This window comes from Lutra lutra, chromosome 8, assembly GCF_902655055.1.
Source record: "Lutra lutra chromosome 8, mLutLut1.2, whole genome shotgun sequence".
Lineage (NCBI taxonomy): Eukaryota > Metazoa > Chordata > Mammalia > Carnivora > Mustelidae > Lutra > Lutra lutra.
Window position 1 is genome coordinate 105,625,343 of NC_062285.1, and position 18,172 is coordinate 105,643,514.

The 18,172-nt window shown below is 34.7% G+C and overlaps 1 protein-coding gene across 1 annotated transcript in view; it reads right to left on the reverse strand.

Moving 5' to 3' along the window:
* PPP1R12A (protein phosphatase 1 regulatory subunit 12A) overlaps positions 1-18,172 on the reverse strand; it is a 147,164-nt gene that overhangs the window by 22,742 nt on the left and 106,250 nt on the right. Inside the window, 5 exon segments of the mRNA XM_047739768.1 lie at positions 7,554-7,675; positions 10,581-10,749; positions 10,990-11,084; positions 11,087-11,189; positions 12,328-12,418. Of these exon segments, the coding sequence (XP_047595724.1) occupies positions 7,554-7,675; positions 10,581-10,749; positions 10,990-11,084; positions 11,087-11,189; positions 12,328-12,418 (580 nt within the window).

Consider the following 18,172-nt stretch of genomic DNA (forward strand, 5'->3'; position numbering starts at 1 on the left):
GGATATGAAAACTGGATATTAAATATTAAGGATTTACAGTTAACTTACTTAACAAATGTGATCACAGTATTGTGATCATTTGCTGTATGGTATACATACTGTTATTACTTTTATTAAAAATATTAATTCTGGTAATTTTTAAAAAGAAATCCTTTCCTCTTAAAAGTACATATTAAAATTTTTAGATGAAATGATATTCTATAGATTTTCTTTAAATAATATGGGATTGTGGAAGTGTAGGGATATCTGGGGTGGGGTCATTATACTTCTCTGTTACTTTTGTACATTTGAATTTTCTATATTAAAAATTAAAAGAAAAATGGAAAAAAAAAAACCAAACCCAAGAGGCTGGAAAAACCCAAACAGATTATGTTTGTCCTTCCATAGTAATATGTTCTATTGAAACAGCATAAATTTCGTGTTAACTGTGCTACACTATAGTTTTTCTTTCTCCTGTATATGAATAGCAATGTTAGGCATATATACAATCAGGGATAAGGAAAAAAAATAAAATTTTGTATGAGTGTTACAATTTGATAAGCCAAAGCACTACTTCTAGCAAACATCACTTGAGATGTAACTAATTGTTACGTATATTATATAATCATATTCATGAAAATGGAATGTAAAGCATCTTAAGGAGTTCTAGGTAGATGGTGAGGTAGGAGGATCCTGAGCTTACCTCCCTCCATGGACACACTGAGGCAACAGCTACATATAATGTAAAAACTCACTCTGAAAACAACCTGAAAATTAGCAGAAGAGATCTTCCATTGCTAAAAAAACATACAGAAGCCCCATGGAGAAGGGCAGGATGGGGCAGAGAAGCAGTTGAGTATCAAAGCTCTCATATGGCAACCCACAAATGAGAGGATTATCATAGGTACAGAACTCCTCCTTGAGGAGCAAGGTGCATCATGCCTCACCGTGGGCAACCCCTACTCTGGGGACCTGCATGGGGAAGATGAATCCCTCTAACACTTGGCTTTGAAAATAAGAAGGGATTAACTCCAGTAACTTTGAAAATGAATGGAGCTTAACTCTGAAAGAGTCAGAAGACTACAGGAAACAGATATTCCACTTTCAAAGGGCCATAGTACTATGTCATGGATAGAGACCCTGTGCTGAAGCAGTAGTTTGAAAAGCACCTGGGTTATACATGAAGATTTTCACTTCCTAATTTGAGGGCATGTGCTTGAGGGTCTGGGATCTGCAGGGGCTCTCTCTAGGGAAGAAGGTACTAGTTAGCACCATTACCAACCCCCTTCTGCCTAATTGGCCAGACACAAGGGCCAGTTCTGACACCCTCTATCTACCTTGCTAGCACTGCTTACCCCACCCCAGCTTTCCCCGTGGATGCTCCCTGCTCAATCCACTCACACTGGCAGGCCCCCTTTCAAAGTGGCTCCTGCTCTGCAACACCTGATGGGCAGCCTTGGTCAAAACTTGTGTCCCCAGAAAATGATTATTGCCCCATAACACCTAGTGGGCAGCCCTGGGGTGGGGGTCCTGGAACACTTTCAAAACTACTCCTGTCCTGGGGACGGGGAGAGCCCATCCCACCCACCAGCCTACCCACAGCAGCTACAGTCAGGCTTCTCAGTCAGCTGCACTGGGGACCAGCACTGCTCAGCAGTGCAACTGTAGTAGGCACAGCGGATCACTGTAGCCAGCTGGGCTGAGGGCCAGCCCACCCACTAGTGCCCCCAGATCAAGGCCTAGTTACAAGAGGAAGGTACACACAGCTTACACAGGGGATCCCATCCCCATGCTGGAGCACCTGGTTCTGTTAATAGGGTGGGGGGGAAGGGTTGTGTTACAGGGCACCACAAAACCACAAGGCCACTACTTTTAAAACCAGGAGACATGGCTGACCCACATGATACAGAGAAACAAACACAAAACGAGAAAACAGACAACTATGTTCCAAATGAAAGAATAAGACAAAACCTCTAAAAAAGAACAAAACAAAATGGAAATAACCAATATACCTGGTATAGGTTCTAAGTCATGGTCATAAAGATGTTCACCAGACTTGAGAGAAGAATGGATGAACTAAGGGTGAATTTCAACAAAAAAAAGAGAAAATATAAAAAAGAACCAATCAGAGCCGAAGAATACAGTAACGGAAATGAAAAATATATACTAGAGAAGCAGCAGATTAGAGAATACAAAAGAATGAATCTGCAATCTGGAAGATAGGGTAGTAGAAAGCATCCAAGCTGAACAAGAGAAAAAAAGAACTAAAAAATGAGGATAGGTTAAGGGAATTTATGACAATACCAAGGATATTAACATTAACATTATAGATGTCTTAGAAGAAGAGAGAAAGAGGCAGAAAACTTATTTTAAGAAATAATAACTGAAAACTTGCCTAACCTGGGAAAAGGAACAGATACCCAGATCCAGAAAGTACACAGATCACCAAACAATAGGAATCCAAGAGGTCCACACCAAGATATTTATTAATCAAAATATCAAAAATTAAAGATAAAGAGAATCTTAAAACCAACTACTTATGTACAAGGGAAACCCTATAAGGCTGTTAGCTTATTTTTCAACAGAAACTTTGCAGGCCAGAAGGGAATGGCAAGACATAAGACTGTCATGGAAAAAACCTACAACCTTCTGAAAAAAAACCTACAACCAAGATTACCTAAAAAGGTTATCATTAAGAAGTGAAGAAGGATAAAGAGTTTCCCAGACAAAAAGTTAAAGGACTTCATCACCACTAAACCAGCCTTATAAGAAATGTTAAAGAGACTTCCGTAAGTGGAAAAGGCAAGGCCAGAGCTAAAATAAGAAAATTATAAAAGGAAAAAATTTCACTGGCTAGTATATGAAGCTTAAAAAACAACAACAACAACAAAAAAACCCCAAAATCAATTATACCTACAGAAATTAAAGGATACACAAAATAAAAGTAGTGAAATATGTCACATACATAAAATGTAGAGGAGGGAGTAAAAATGAAGTATTTTTAGAATCTGTTCGAACTTAAGCGATGACTATTAAGACAGACCGCTGTATACATAGGATGTTATATACAAACCTCATGGTAACCACAAACCAAAACCTAAAATGGACACACGAAAAATAAAAAGGAAGGAATCCAAGCATACTACTAAAGTCATCAAATGACAAGGGAAGCAAGAGAAGAAAGGAACAGAGAAGAACTACGAAAACAGCCAGAAAACAATGAACGAAACTGAAGTACATACCTATCAGTAATTCCTGTAAATGTAAATGCTCCAATCAAAGGATACAGGATGACTACATGGCTAAAAAAAAGAAGACCCAACCATACGCTGCCCACGAGAAATTATTTCAGATCTAAAGACACATACAGACTAAAAGTAAAGGGATGGAAAAAAAAATTCCAATGGAAGAAAAAAAAAGGTTGGGTAGCAATACTTGTATTAGACAAAACAGACTTTAAAACAAAGACTAAAAAGAGACAAAGAGGGCATTACATAATGTTAAAGAGATCAATCCAACAAGAGAATATAAGAATTTAAATATCAATATACCCAACATAGGAGCACCTAAAAATAAAATGCAAGTATTAACAAACATAAAGGACAAAACTGAAATCATACAATAATAATAGAGAACTTTTAATACCTTAACTTACATCAATGGAGAGATTATCCAGATAGAAAAATCAGTAAGAAAACAGTGACTTTGAAAGTCACCTTAGACCAGATAGGCTTAACAGGTATGTATAGAACACTCTACCTAAAAACAAAATACATTCTTTTCAAGTGCTCATGGGACATTCTCAAGGACAGATCATGTTAGGCCACAGAATAAACCTCAAAATATTTAAGACTGAAATCATATCAAGTATCTTTTCTGACCAAAGTGGTATGAAACTAAAAATCAATTAGAAGAAAACTAGAAAAAACATGAACATGTGGCGGTAAACAACATACTACTAAATAAACAATGGGTCAACGAAGAAATCAAAGAGGAAATAAAAAAAATACCTGAACATAAATGAAAAGGAAACAATGGCTCAAAATCTTTGGGATGCAACAAAAATGCTTCTAAAAGGGAAGTTTACAGTGATACAGGCCTATCTCAAGAAACAAGAAAAATCTCAAGCAATCTAACCTTAAACCTCAAGGAATCAGAAAAATAGCAAAGCCCAAAGTTAGCAGAAAAAAGGAAGTAATAAAGATCAGAGCAGAAATAAATGGAATATAGACTAAAAAACAAAAAGCAAAAGATAGATGAAACTAAGAGCTGGTTCTTGAAAAGGTAAACAAAACTGACAAAACTTTATAGCCAGCTTCCTCAAGAAAAAGAGAGAACTGAAATAAATAAAAAATGAAAGAGAAGTTACAATGGACACCATAGGAGTACAAAGAATTAGAAGAATCTATTAAAAACAATGACATGCCAATGAATTAGAAGAAATGGATAAATTTCTAGAAACATATAATCTTCTAAGATTAAATCAGGGAGAAATAAAAAATCTGAACAGACCGATCACCAGTTAATGAAATTGAATCAGTACTTTAAAAATGCCCAGCAGAGAGTGAAGTCCAGAATCAGATGGCTTTACAGATGAGTTCTACCAAACATTTAAAGAAGTAATACCTATCTTTCTCAAACTTTTCCAAACAACAACAAAAACAACAAAAAAACAAACCCAAAAAAACCAACAACAAACAGAAGAGGAGGGAATGCTTCCAAATTCATTCTGTAAGGCCAGTATTACCCTGACACCAAAATCAGACAGACACAAAAAAAGAAAATTACAGATCAGTATCACTGATCAACATACATGCAAAATCCTCACAAATATTAACAAAACAAATACAACAATACATTAAAAGGATTAATTACCACGATTCCATGGGACTAATCTCAGGGATCTAAAGGTACAATGTCTATAAATCAATCAATATGATGTAACACATTAACAAAATGAAGGATAAAAAATATGATTGTCTCAATAAAGAAAAAGTATTTGACAAAATTCAATATCCTTTCATGATAAAAATTTTCAACAAAGTGGATTTAAAGGAACATACCTCATATAAAGAATGCCATAGATGATGAACCTATAGTTAACATACCCCACTGTGAAAAGCTGGAAAGCTTTTTCTCTGAGATCAGAAAAAGGACAAGGATACTCACTCTTAACACTTTCATTCAACATAGTACTGGAAGTCCCACCCAATGTAATCAGACAAGAAAAAGAAATAAAAGTAATCCAAACTGGTAAGGATAAGTAAAAACTGTCTCTATTTTACAATTGACATATAGGGAAAACCCTAAAGAGTCCACTGAAAACTATTAGAACTAATAAATGAATTCAGTAAGTTGCAGGATACAAAATCAATACACAAAAATATATGTTGCATTTCTACATATTAATAACAAACTGAAAGAGAAATAGAAAAAAAATCCCATTTACAACTGCATCAAAAATAATAAAATACCTAGGAATAAATTTAACCCAAGAGGTGACAAGACTGTACTCTGAATAGTAAGATAGTGGGGGTCAAAGAACTGAAGATGATACAAATAAATAAAAAGATACACAATGCTCATGGACTAGAAAAATACTGTCAAAATGTCCACACTAAAGGCAATCTACAAATTCATGTAATCCCCATCAAAAAGCAATAGTATTTTTCACAGAATAAGAACAAATAATCCTAAAATTAATATGGAACCACAAATGACCCTGAAAAGCCAAGGCAATCTTGAGAAAGAATCTTAACAAATCCAGAGGTATCACAATCCAAGATTTCAAAGTATACTATACAAAGTGATAGTAATCAAAATACTATGGTACTGTCACAAAGAGACACAGATCAATAGAGCAGAAAAGACAGCCTTAAAATAGCCCCATGCTTATATGGTTAATCTTTGACAAAGCAAAAGAATATATATAAGGAAAGATGTTCTCTTCAAAAAATGGTGCTGGAAAACCAGACAGCTACATGAAAAAGAATGAAACTGGACCATTTTAATACCATTCACAAAAATAAACTCAAAATGGATTAAAGACTATTAAAAGAAACATAGGCAGTAAATTCTTGATATCAGGCTTAAGCAGTATATTTTTGGATCTGTCCCCTCAGGCAAGGGAAAGGAACAGCAAAAATAAACAACTGGGACTTATCAAACTAAAAAGATTTTGTACAATGAAGGAAACCATCATTAGAATGAAAAGTCTAACCCACTGAATGAGAGAAGATACTTGACAATAATATTATCTGGTAAGGAGTTAACATTAAAAAAATATAAAAACCTCACACAACTCAACACCACCACCATCACCACCAACAAAAAGGCAGATTAAAAAATAGAGAATTTAAAAAAGACATTTTTCCAAAAAGACACAGATGGTTATAAATACAGGGAAAGGTGCTCGACATCATTAATCATTAGGAAAATGCAAAAAAAAAAAAACCCGATCCCACAACGAGACATTATCTCGCACCTGTCAGAATGGTTAGCATCAAAAAGTAAGAAATAACAAGTGTTGGCGTGAATATGGAGAAAAAGGAAACCTTTGTGTACTGTTGGTGGGAATGCAAATTGGTGCAGCCACTGTGGAAAACAATATGGAGCTTCCTCAAAAAATTAAAAAGAAATATCATATTATCCAGTAATTCCTGTACTGGGTAATTAACCTGAAGAAAACTAAAACACTAATCCTTAAAGACAGATTTTTCCCCATGTTCACTGCAGCATTATTTACAAGAGCCAAGACAAAGAAGCAACCAAAGTATCCATCAAGAGATCAAATAAAGAAGATGTGAAAATATATACAACAGAGTATTACTCAGCCATAAAAAATACGAAATCTTGCCTTTCACAACATGGATAGATCTAGAGAGTATTATGCTAACAGAAATAAGTCAAACAGAGAAAAACAAATACCACATGACTTTACTTTTATGTGGACTCTAAAAGCGCAAAAAATTAACAAACAAACAAACAGAAATAGACTCATAAATACAGAGAACGAACTGATTGCTTCAAGAGGGGATGGCGAGATAGGTTAAAATGATGAAGGGGATTAGTTTAAACTTCCATTTATAAATTAAGTCAAGGTGATGAAAAGTACAGCATAGGGAATATAGTCACTAATACTGTCATACAGTATAATGAGAGAGATACTTATTGTAGTGGGCATTTTGTATGTAATTGCTGAATCACTATGTTGCATACTTGAAACTAATATACAATAATAGTATAAACATGTAAAGCACCTTTCTTTCAAAGAATGTTCAAAGTAAAGCCTGTTTATCCACTATATAGTTACATATATTTCCTGAGCTGTACCTATTAGCTATTATTTTTATTCCATAATTGGGACAGAACTCTTGATTTTCAGTAATACCAAAAATCTAAGTACTCATTAACTATCCTTATAAAGAAGAACCTTTCTGATTTAATAACTTGACTCAAAACACATAATGATGACTTAAAGAATATGTAATCTGAGGTATATAAAAAATTATTAGTATGTACTTCTGGAAAGATTAAGTATACTATCAAGTAGTTATATGTTAACAGGTTCTCACATCTTGTGTCCAAAATGAAACTCCTGTAGATCTCCTTTTCTCTCTCGGTCTCCGTCGTTCTCTGATTGATTTAGGTTGTGATTTATCTTCTCCTTCTTTTTCCTCTTCTTTCTTTTCTCCTTCTGTTAAAGATTATAGTGAACCACATGGTAGCAATATATCTTGACAGTATTTTGTTAAGAAAAATATAATAACAATTCAAGTCACCTCCTTCATGAAGCCTTCTGAAATTCTCCAATCAGAATTATTTTTTGTCCCTCTCAGTGCTCCTATGGTTTAAACTTGGTTTAAACATGTCTTTGTATCTCCCACTGGATCGGTTCTTGATCAAGAGAAGACTTTTAGGGGCGCCTGGGTGGCTCAGTGGGTTAAACCTCTGCCTTCGGCTCAGGTCATGATCCCAGGGTCCTGGATTGAGCCCCACATCAGGATCTCTGCTCAGCGGGGAGCCTGCTTCCCCACCCTCTCTCTCTAACTGCTTCTCTGCCTACTTGTGATCTCGGTTTTTCAAATAAATAAATGAACTCTTTAAAAAAAAAAAAAGGAAGAATTTTAATGATTTCATTTTCCTATTGCCTATTATAAAACTTCTGCCAAAAGACACACTTAATAATATAATATATGCTGGACAGAAAATAATTGAATCCCTTGAAGAGAACAGGGCTTGAGTTATTAAGGTCTGAATGGGAGATAGTTACAGTTAACACTGCAAGGAAACCAGTTCTTTTTAAAAAAAAAAAAAAAAAAAGAAAGAAAGAAAAGAAAAGAAAAAGATTTATTTATTTATTTGACACAGAGAGAGAGAGAGAGAGAGAGAGAGAGGGAGGCAGGCAGAGGGGGAGGGGGGAAGCAGGCTCCCCTTCTGGGCAGAGAGCCTGACGCAGGCCTCCATCCCAGGACCCTGAAATCATGACCTGAGACGAAGACAGAGGCTTAACCCACTGAGCCACCCAGGTGCCCCAAGGAAACCAGTTCTTAATGATGGAAGAACAAGCAGGCATCCACCAAGTTTATCGGTTTCTGTTTCTACTATTCCCAGTCCTCATTCAGTAGTAGAATAAATACAGTACTTGTTCAATTTCTATTAGTATTTAAGAACAAACCCTTTTTTTCTGGAAAAAATATTTATATTAAAAACAAATCAACATAAAAAAATATAGACTCAAAATTTGTTTCCTTCATAGGACAGTTAAAATAACTTTAGACTTATACACCAAAAAGATATTAGGGCCTTTAAATGTTTTAAAACCAGACATCTTATGGGGAACAAAGTAACATTAAAAATTATTTTTTAGGGGCGCCTGAGTGGCTCAGTGGGTTAAGCCTCTGCCTTCAGCTCAGGTCATTTGATCTCAGGGCCCTGGGATCGAGCCCCGCATTGGGCTCTCTGATCGGGCAGGGAGCCTGCCTCCTCCCTCTCTCTCTGCCTGCTGCTCTGTCTACTTGGGATCTCTCTGTCAAATGAATAAAATTTTTTTTTTTTAATTATTTTTTAAGGGGCGCCTGGGTGGCTCAGTGGGTTAAAGCCTCTGCCTTCGGCTCAGATCATGATCTCAGGGTCCTGGGATCGAGCTCCGCATTGGGCTCTCTGCACTGGGCTCTCTGCTCAGCAGGGAGCCTGCTTCTTCCTCTCTCTCTGCCTGCCCCTCTGCCCACCTGTGATCTGTCAAATAAATAAATAAAATCTTAAAAAAATATATAAAAGTCTCCTTGTGTCATTAGTAAGGAGTCATAGCAAAAGAAATTCCAAAATTATAGTATTAAGAGGGTTTTTCAGAGTTGTTTTTGGAATTGGTTTATAGCAACGATCTCAAACTCCCAACACCTACAGTGGCCATCCTGATAATATAAATGAATAAAATGGGTCAGGAGGGCACTATTCCAAATAGTGCAGGGCTGATAACTATTTGGCTCTAGCCAGTTGTTGATATGTGAGAATTTTTAGACCCCCTGTTGCTAAATCTTCCAGTTATTCAGTAGAAGATGATAATCTAAACTTTTATTGGCTCAAACTTTATACAAAACATTATGTGAGCCTCACACTCAGTGGCTTAAAGAACTGAAGGGGTGCCTCGGAGGGGCTCAGTCAGTTAAACTTCCGATTCTTGGTTTTGACTCAGGTCATGATCTCAGAGTTGTGGGAATGAGCCCTCCAACAGGCTCTGTGCTCAGCTGAGATTCTGCTGCTTGAGATTCTCTCTTTCCCCCTCTCTCTGCTTCTCCCACAACTTACATATGCATTCACGCATTCTCTCTTTCTCAAATAAATAAGAAATCTTAAACAAAAAGAACTGAAATATTTCTGACCAAAAAAAGTCAGCTGAAAATTAAGAAAAACTTAATTTTCTCAAGTTTATCCTATAGGATTGATATTGTCATGACTAATCCTATGAGATTTTCTTTTAAAATATAAAATGCCTGCAATTAGAATTGACTGTATATAGTGCCCAACCTCTGACTTAAAGTAGGAATTATTAAAATTTAAATAGTAAGTTTATATGAAATGTTAATAGTGATCATCAATATGCTAGCACACAGCTGAAAAAGAAATCTATTTCTCAAGAATAAGCATAAAAACAGTTTCGTTTTAGCAAGGATATTACTTGTGTAGGTGATTTTAGTTTAAAACAATTTCAAACACAAAGAATTTAAGAACTATGATTCATTCAATAGGCAAGAAATAACTTAAGGCACTATTAACTGCTGCTAGAAACAATCTCCTAACAGTTTTTCTATATTGATCTTTTTCTATGTTGCTGGACATAAATATTTTTGTGAAGTCTTGAATTATAAAGACAATATGTATCAATGCCAGGCTACATAATTTTCTATTTTTATTTTCTACTCGTCTCATTCTCATCTGTCATTTTCTTTCTGGAAGAATGGCAGAGTGGTTCCCAGTTTGGAATGCTGCTTTATTTTCTATTGAACTATAAAATAAAACAACAACAACAACAACAACAACAACAAACGATTCAAAGGATTATTTATAGGAAACAAAGTGTTTCCAAGATTTGGTCTTCTTACCTCTTTCATTTTCTTTTGTTAGTCCTCTGGAGTAAGCAGAAGTTATACCTACAAGACTATTTGGCCTGTTTAGTTGACTTGAAGCATAAAGTGAACTGCTTATGGTAGAAACTGAAGAGGATGGAGTGGTTGAACTTGCAGTCGATACTGGTCTGTAACGTTGGTAAGTCTGTGCAGTATTAAAATTAATACCCATTTAAAATAGTAAACAGCTAAAAACACAATAAACACTTAAATTCATTTTAAAGGAAAAATAATGTTCTAATCATCTCAAAATAATTCAGATTCTAGTTAAAATCCTTTTTAGTATTTTGTATATGGTCTATTGGTACATAAATCTCTTATATTTTGAGAGTCACAAGAACTATTCATACCATTTGACCTAGCTGTATTACTGGTTTACTATTACCTCATCATATGTTCTAGAGTACTTCTGTTTATATTCATCTTCTCTTGATGTTTCCGATTCCTTCTTTTCTTCTTGCTTCTCTTTATCCTGTTTTCTTTTTCCTCTTTTTCTTTTCTTCATTTTCTTGTTCTCTGGGTTCGGGTAGAACGACTTCTTCCTATTGTTTTTTCAGCTTCCTGAAGATCAGTCAACGTTACTCCTGTATGCAAAAAGGGTAAATGTAATAATGAGAGGCATTATAGCTTGTCTCAAAGGAATATCTTATAAGCAGAATTTAATATGAATGTATTAAAAGTCAAATACACATGTTTGGAATTGGTTTGGAAACCAAAACAGAGTTTCTACTTGGCAAGTCACATTCATTCTATTAAGACTCATCATGAGCAACCACAACAATAGTTTTCGGGAAAGATATAAAATGTAAAAAATAGTCTCTATATTCAAGAAATTAACAAAAACAAAGGAGAGATGACAGAAAAATCATACAAATTTCTAAGAAGTTCAGAGAAAGAAGGAAAAAACTGATAACTACATTGTTTATATGCTGACTTCATATGTATTTATGTTTTTATGTATATATTTGCAGAGAATATTTTGGTAAAAGAAATAAATATTGAAGGATAAGCCTTGAAGAACAGGTTAGATTTCAAGAAGTAAAGGTACAAAGGAAAAACATATTAAGATCTTAGCAAACAGTTCAGCTTGAAATGTGAGTAAGAGTAAGGATCAAGGAGTTAAATCTGGATTGGGAGCTCCTCAATGTAGGAAAGGACAGATATAGGATAAAAGCATAGAATGGCAAGGAAGTTAAGGAGATGATAACTAGATTGGGTGACATTTTCCTCATACTTGCACATTAGTTGTTTGAAACATCTAACATAATAGATCTATTCCCCACAACTCCAAACATTCATAGAATTCTTTAATAATTATCAGACTTAAATATTAACACTTATTGAATACTTTGTGCCAGATACCATCTTAGTAACAAAAGACAAATAAATATTCAAAGACACACAAAGGCATATGCTAATTGGATTAAATATAATATTAACAATGTGGCTATATACAAAAGAATAGTGCAGGATTACTAAAGCAATCTTTATTTTTAAGATTTACTCATATTATATACTGACATTGGTATTTCCTTTTTTTTTTTAAAGTTTTTAAAAATTTATTTAAATAATATCTATAACCAACATGGGCTCGAACTCACAGCTCCAGATCCTCTGAATGAGCCAGCTAGGCACCCCAATGATATCAATATTTTCACAGAGAAGAGAAAAAGAGAAAGATAATTTGTTTTTTAGTTTTATATATCATATACATTAAATATACCTGTGTTGATCTTCTAGACTGTCTTGCTTGTCTAGATCTTGCTTTTCTTTGGGATTCGGACTCTTCATCTCTAACAGGAGTGAGGTATGATCTACAATAATAAGTAAAAATTGTTAGTTGGAGATATAATATCTGTGGATATAATTATATAGGAATGTGTGAATGAATACAAAGTTAAGCATTTTAATGGGTTTTAAAAAGTCTTCAAAAATGGTTACATTCACCCTGAAAATTCAACAATACAATCTGATAAATTTTTAGATTGGAAATCTAAAATCATGTTAACTTATATTTTTCAGATTCTTCCTAACTACAGTTTTTTTGGGTTTTTTGTTTTTAAAGCCATGGGACATCAGTCCTCTTAGCCCCTCTTTTGAGTCCCTGCAATACCATGCTAGATGATATGTGAAGATATTTGGCTAAACTTTAGACTGTCAATGTCTTTTTATGGTAGAATGGTTAGGAATGAAGGCGACATTCAACATATGGAACGACTAGTGAGCAAGCAACACTCCCTGAATTCCTGCCATTGTGCATTTATTAATGTTTTTGGCAGATATCATTACTTTTGTTCACAACTTTGAGTTCTCTACAACGTCAGTGCTTTATACAAAAACTGCTTCAAAATCAGCATCTTATTCCTGGTTACTGATTTTCTGATATAAAGAGGAGTAAATACTTAGTTAGCTTCACTACACTTCATCTTATACATCTAAGCCTATGTTCCGTCCTGTCACAGAATGTGCACCATTTCAAAAAGCTTGCAATCTATGTCGAGATTAATATTTCATTAATTAAAGGTTTGAATGAGCAAAGATAAGACAGAGCCCTGCAACACAACAAAAAAAACTTCCCTCCAATGATCAACATTAGTTGGGAAGTTCACTCGTTAATACTTTCTGTAGTTATATTACCATCTAAATCACATTTCTCAGAGAATGCTTAGAAGTACAGTATTTCGGGGCATGTGGGTGGCTCAGTGGGTTAAAGCCTCTGCCTTCGGCTCAGGTCATGATCCCAGGGTCCTGGAATCGAGCCCCACTTTGGGCTCTCTGCTCAGCAGGGAGCCTGCTTCTGCCTGCCTCTCTGCCTACTTGTGATTCTCTCTGTCAAATAAATAAATAAAATCTTAAAAAAAAAAAAAAGAATACTTCTATTTTCTATGTTGTTTATTAAATTTATCTAGTTTATACCATCCTGTCCCTCCCCTCTAAATGTTACTTTTTTAAAAAGTTTTTTAGCTTTAGTATGCTTTCCAATTGGTAATTCATTCTGCTCTTTAAACTCCCTAAAACTATTCATATATCCATAGCAAACTTTGGAATTTATTTTTGGGTTTATGCCTCATCTTTTATTTTTCCTATGCTTCCTTTAAAGCTCTAAGTTCAGAGAGTATAACACATCTCAAACTCCTTAGAATAATTTACAGATTTTTTAGAATTCTTTTGGAGACCCTCATTCCTTTTATCTTTCTCTTCCTTCACGCTCTTTAGTTTTTAGAAATTTGTCTAAAACTAGAATATATGATTCATTATTCCTAGGAGTCACCTCCTTGAATAATTAACCCTAACATAACAAAGTCCCCATTGTCATCCAAAAACTGGTCACTTCAATTACATCAATTAACCTCTTACTTATTTGTTAAAGTTAGTTTCTAGAAGACTGGTTTTCTGTGTTGCTTCTACTCTAATTACAGATAACCTGAAGCAAGGTAAGTCAAGACTTCTCTAGAGGGTGTTTTTGATTGAGACATCCAGCAAATTTAGAGAAAGATGAAAATCCTCTCCCTACTTTTTTGACTTAGGTTGTTTTTATCATCTGGTTTGAGAAAATGTCACCCGATCTCTCTACTTGGCTGAATAACTTATGGCACTACTTCATAATGATATAATCGATTTTTTTTCTCTTTGTCCATATGTTATCATGTTTTCACCTCTATGTTTCTAGAATATCCTGAAAGAGTATGTCTTTTAGCTATTACAGTAGCACTATATTTATCTCGTAAATCAGGCACACCTCATGAAGTATTAGAAGAGCTCTATCTTACTAAGTTTGGTTTCTACTAAAACCACTAGTACAGGTTTAAGTTTATAACCTGAAGTTTTAATTCAAAAATTAAATGGCTAATTATTTGTTGTCTGTTACTTTTATGTTTTTTAGGTTTTTATTTGACAGAAAGAGAGAGAGGAGAGAGTGTATGTGAGCACAAATGGGGGAACAGTAGGCAGAGGGAGAAGCAGGATCACCACTGAGCAGGGAGCCTGATGTGGGGCTTGATCCCAGGACTCTGGGATCATGAGCTGAACCTAAAGCAGACACTTAACTGACTGAGCCACCCAGGAGCCCCTGTTTCTGTTACTCTTAATTGTCCTCCTAATGTATAGGGCAAAAAAAAGTTCACTAAACAAAACACTTTAGTTACCAACATTTCTTTAGTTTCACTTTCTTTTAGAGATTCTGCAACCCATGGCTTCATCTGTACCAATGCACAGACCCAAAGAGATGAGCAGAATTGGTAGGTCCATGATGCTCAAGCTGCACTAAGCTTGATATTCCTCTTTCTCCCACTGTTTCATAATTTCCATTTTGTCTACATATCACCTCTTCTGAGTTTTAAGCTTTTTATTTAGATATAACAGATATTAAAAAAAAAAAACAGATATAATAGACACTTCCTATTTTTATAACAACTCCAGTGATTTTTTTTTTTTAAGGACAAGTAATTTAAAAGGTGAAAAAGAATAACAATAAACTTGTTATTACAGTTTCAGTTTAAGAAAATTAATTTTGGAATATAGTGAGGAGCTTCTTTGTGGCAGAAGTTGGTTATATGTATTTGGAAAATGCTATACATGTCTGATCTTCTCTAGGAAAACCACAACATGTTAAAGGTTCTGAGAAGAACCGAAGGAAGAAACCTCTTTAACCTTGTTTATTACGCATTTCCCAGATCGTTTAAGTAGAAAATACTTTTCTTTTGTGGTACACCTGCTACGTGTGCAAAGTGCTCTGTGAAACATCAGCTTGAAAAATATGTCCCGGGGCGCCTGGGTGGCTCAGTGGGTTAAGCCTCTGCCTTCGGCTTAGGTCATGATCCTGGGGTCCTGGGATTTAGCCCCACATCAGGCTCTCTGCTCAGGGGGGAGCCTGCTTCCTCCTCTCTCTGCCTGCCTCTCCGCCTACTTGTGATCTGTCAAATAAATAAAATCTTAAAAAAAAAATATGTCCCAATGGTTATTTTTTAAAGCCATTTATTTAGTACTTATTTATGCATCTACTGCCCCTATGCAATTTATTGCTTTCTGGACTTCTACCAGATGAGGGGAAGATAACATTACATTGAGAGAAACCTCAATGTATGGTGATCTGGTTCAAAAGAAAAACTTGATAGCAGCTTAGATGGCTGCTGGTACAATTTCAGTATTTCATGAAGTGCTCTGAAAGTTAGGCATGAACAGGACTTCTGAATCTGACTCCCCTATGTAATGGTCAAAATTCCTGTATTTAGTTTAGAACAGGGAAATCTGCAATGCCACTTGCCATTCTGATCTCCACCGCAAATGAAACTAATCAACCATCACACTCTTTTTCAACAGTTTTAAGTTGCCATAAAAGTTAAATGTTTTGATCATACCTGTTTTAACATACATAGATAGGTTAAGGGGACAAAAATTACTAAATGGAAGACTTACAATTTCTGTTCATTTAAATTTTCCTAACATTTGTTTCAAATGAACATAAAAATCTAGCCTATCAATTTGCAATATACATTTCCTATTATTTTAAGAGTTCCCATCTGGTATTCAGTTCCTTTCTCCTCTCTTGGGGTTCCTGTACAGAGAAGACCGCTATGAACAAAATGTAGAGAAGAAAATTAAGTCTTATATTTTATGTGTTTTTAATTAAAAAGAGCTGACCAGGGCACGTGGGTGGCTCAGTCAGGTGGGCGTCTGCCTCAGGCTCAGGTCATGATCCCAGGGTCCTGGGATCAAGTTCCACATTGGGTTCCCTGCTTAGGAGGGAGTCTGCTTCTCCCTCTGCTTATGCTTGTGCTCTCTTTCTCTCTGTCTCACAAAAATAAAAATCTTAAAACAAAAAAAAAGAGTTGACTATCAAAAATCAGAATATATTAGTCAAAAAAGAGCTGACCATCAGATGGCAGAATATATCAGTCAAAATCCACTGTTGCCTTAATCACTACTATCACACTGTCATACTGGATCTCTTTCTTAAAACTATGCAGGGTACATAATTTAACTCCTTAGTAATCTCAGACTGCTTACTATTTTCTGGGCAACTGAAAGGTTTTTTTTTTTTTTTAATTAATAATTTTCCAATAATTCCAATTATTCTATATATTTTTAATTTCACTTTCTTGAAAAAAATTTTATTTAGAGAGAGAGTGCAGGAGGGGAGGGGCAGAGGGAGAAGTAGAGAAAGAATTCCAAGCAGACTCTCCTGCTGAGTGGGCCCAAATTGGTGCTCCATTTCATGACACTTAAGATCATGACCTGAGCCAAAATCAAGAGCAGGACATCAACTGACTGAACCATTCAGGCATCCCAATTTCACTGACAATTTATTGCTGAAATATTCATATTTATTTATAATATTTCTATTTTGGGTAGTCAACAAATTACATTTTTAAAAAACGGAAAACCAACCCTTGTTTTTCATTCAGCTTTTTCCTTGTAAGAAGAAAAGTGAGCAAATGCAAGCTGACTAAGCCAAAGGAAAAAGGTGGAAGAAAATAATTATACAAAGCAATAGTTCCATGTGAATTCATGCTACAAATATGAACTTATTAGTAAGTATCTTAAAGACTTAAAGACTGGAGAACTAGAAATATTTAAGAAATGAAAGAATTTGCTATTTAAAACTATCTTCTCTTCTCTACTCCCCACCCCCCCACCACCATTAATCCATTGGAAATCTTAGCTAATAAAAACAAAAATCCTCATCCAATCCTGATCAATCAAAGTAACAAAACTCATGAATACGGTGGAATTTAATAGTGAGTAAGGTAACTTTACATAATATCTGAAAGTACATATGTAAGGATACCTAAAATGGCATAAATATATTAACTTATCTTTTTTTATCCACAATATATATTTAAATGCTAACATATACATTTTGAGGACAAATATTCAATCATATACATTTCAAAACCATTAGTGAAATTTAACTGAAAGACAAACAGAAGAGGCCGACAATGTATTCAAAATTGCAAACAATTACTTGACATGAAACAAAACACAAACATTAATATTACTGCAAACATCACTGAAACAGAGTAAGACAAACAAAATTTCCATAATATACACCAGGAAAAATTTCATACACATTTTCTTATGCTATTAAAATCTGTTCTGTCCTATTAATATCTCCAAATATTTAATTCTCAATCTTTAATGTTTTTTAGGATTAATTCCAAAAAATTGATCCAACAACTTTATAATAAAGAAATATGAGGTTAGGAATAATTTGTTTGTTCTGAAACAACTGATGATTCCAGGAAGATACTCACTAGGCTTTAATAGTCACTAGAAACATTTTTAAAAGCATGGAGTCCTAGAAATAGAAAGTATTCTAGAAGATAAAAATTATATAAATCAAATACCTCATTTTACAGAAGAAGAAATTCTGACCTTGAGCACCCTAACCTTAGGATTAAAGCAGAAAAAACTAGGGATTCCTGACCTTTTTTCTTCACTCCCTGTATACCATAAAGCAAAGGCCTCAAATTTATTTTCACTAGAAAGGAATGATGGATGCCTATGATCCTCTAATTTATGTTTGCTAAATGGTCTTATCCGAAAATACCTCAAAAGCCTAAAACTAA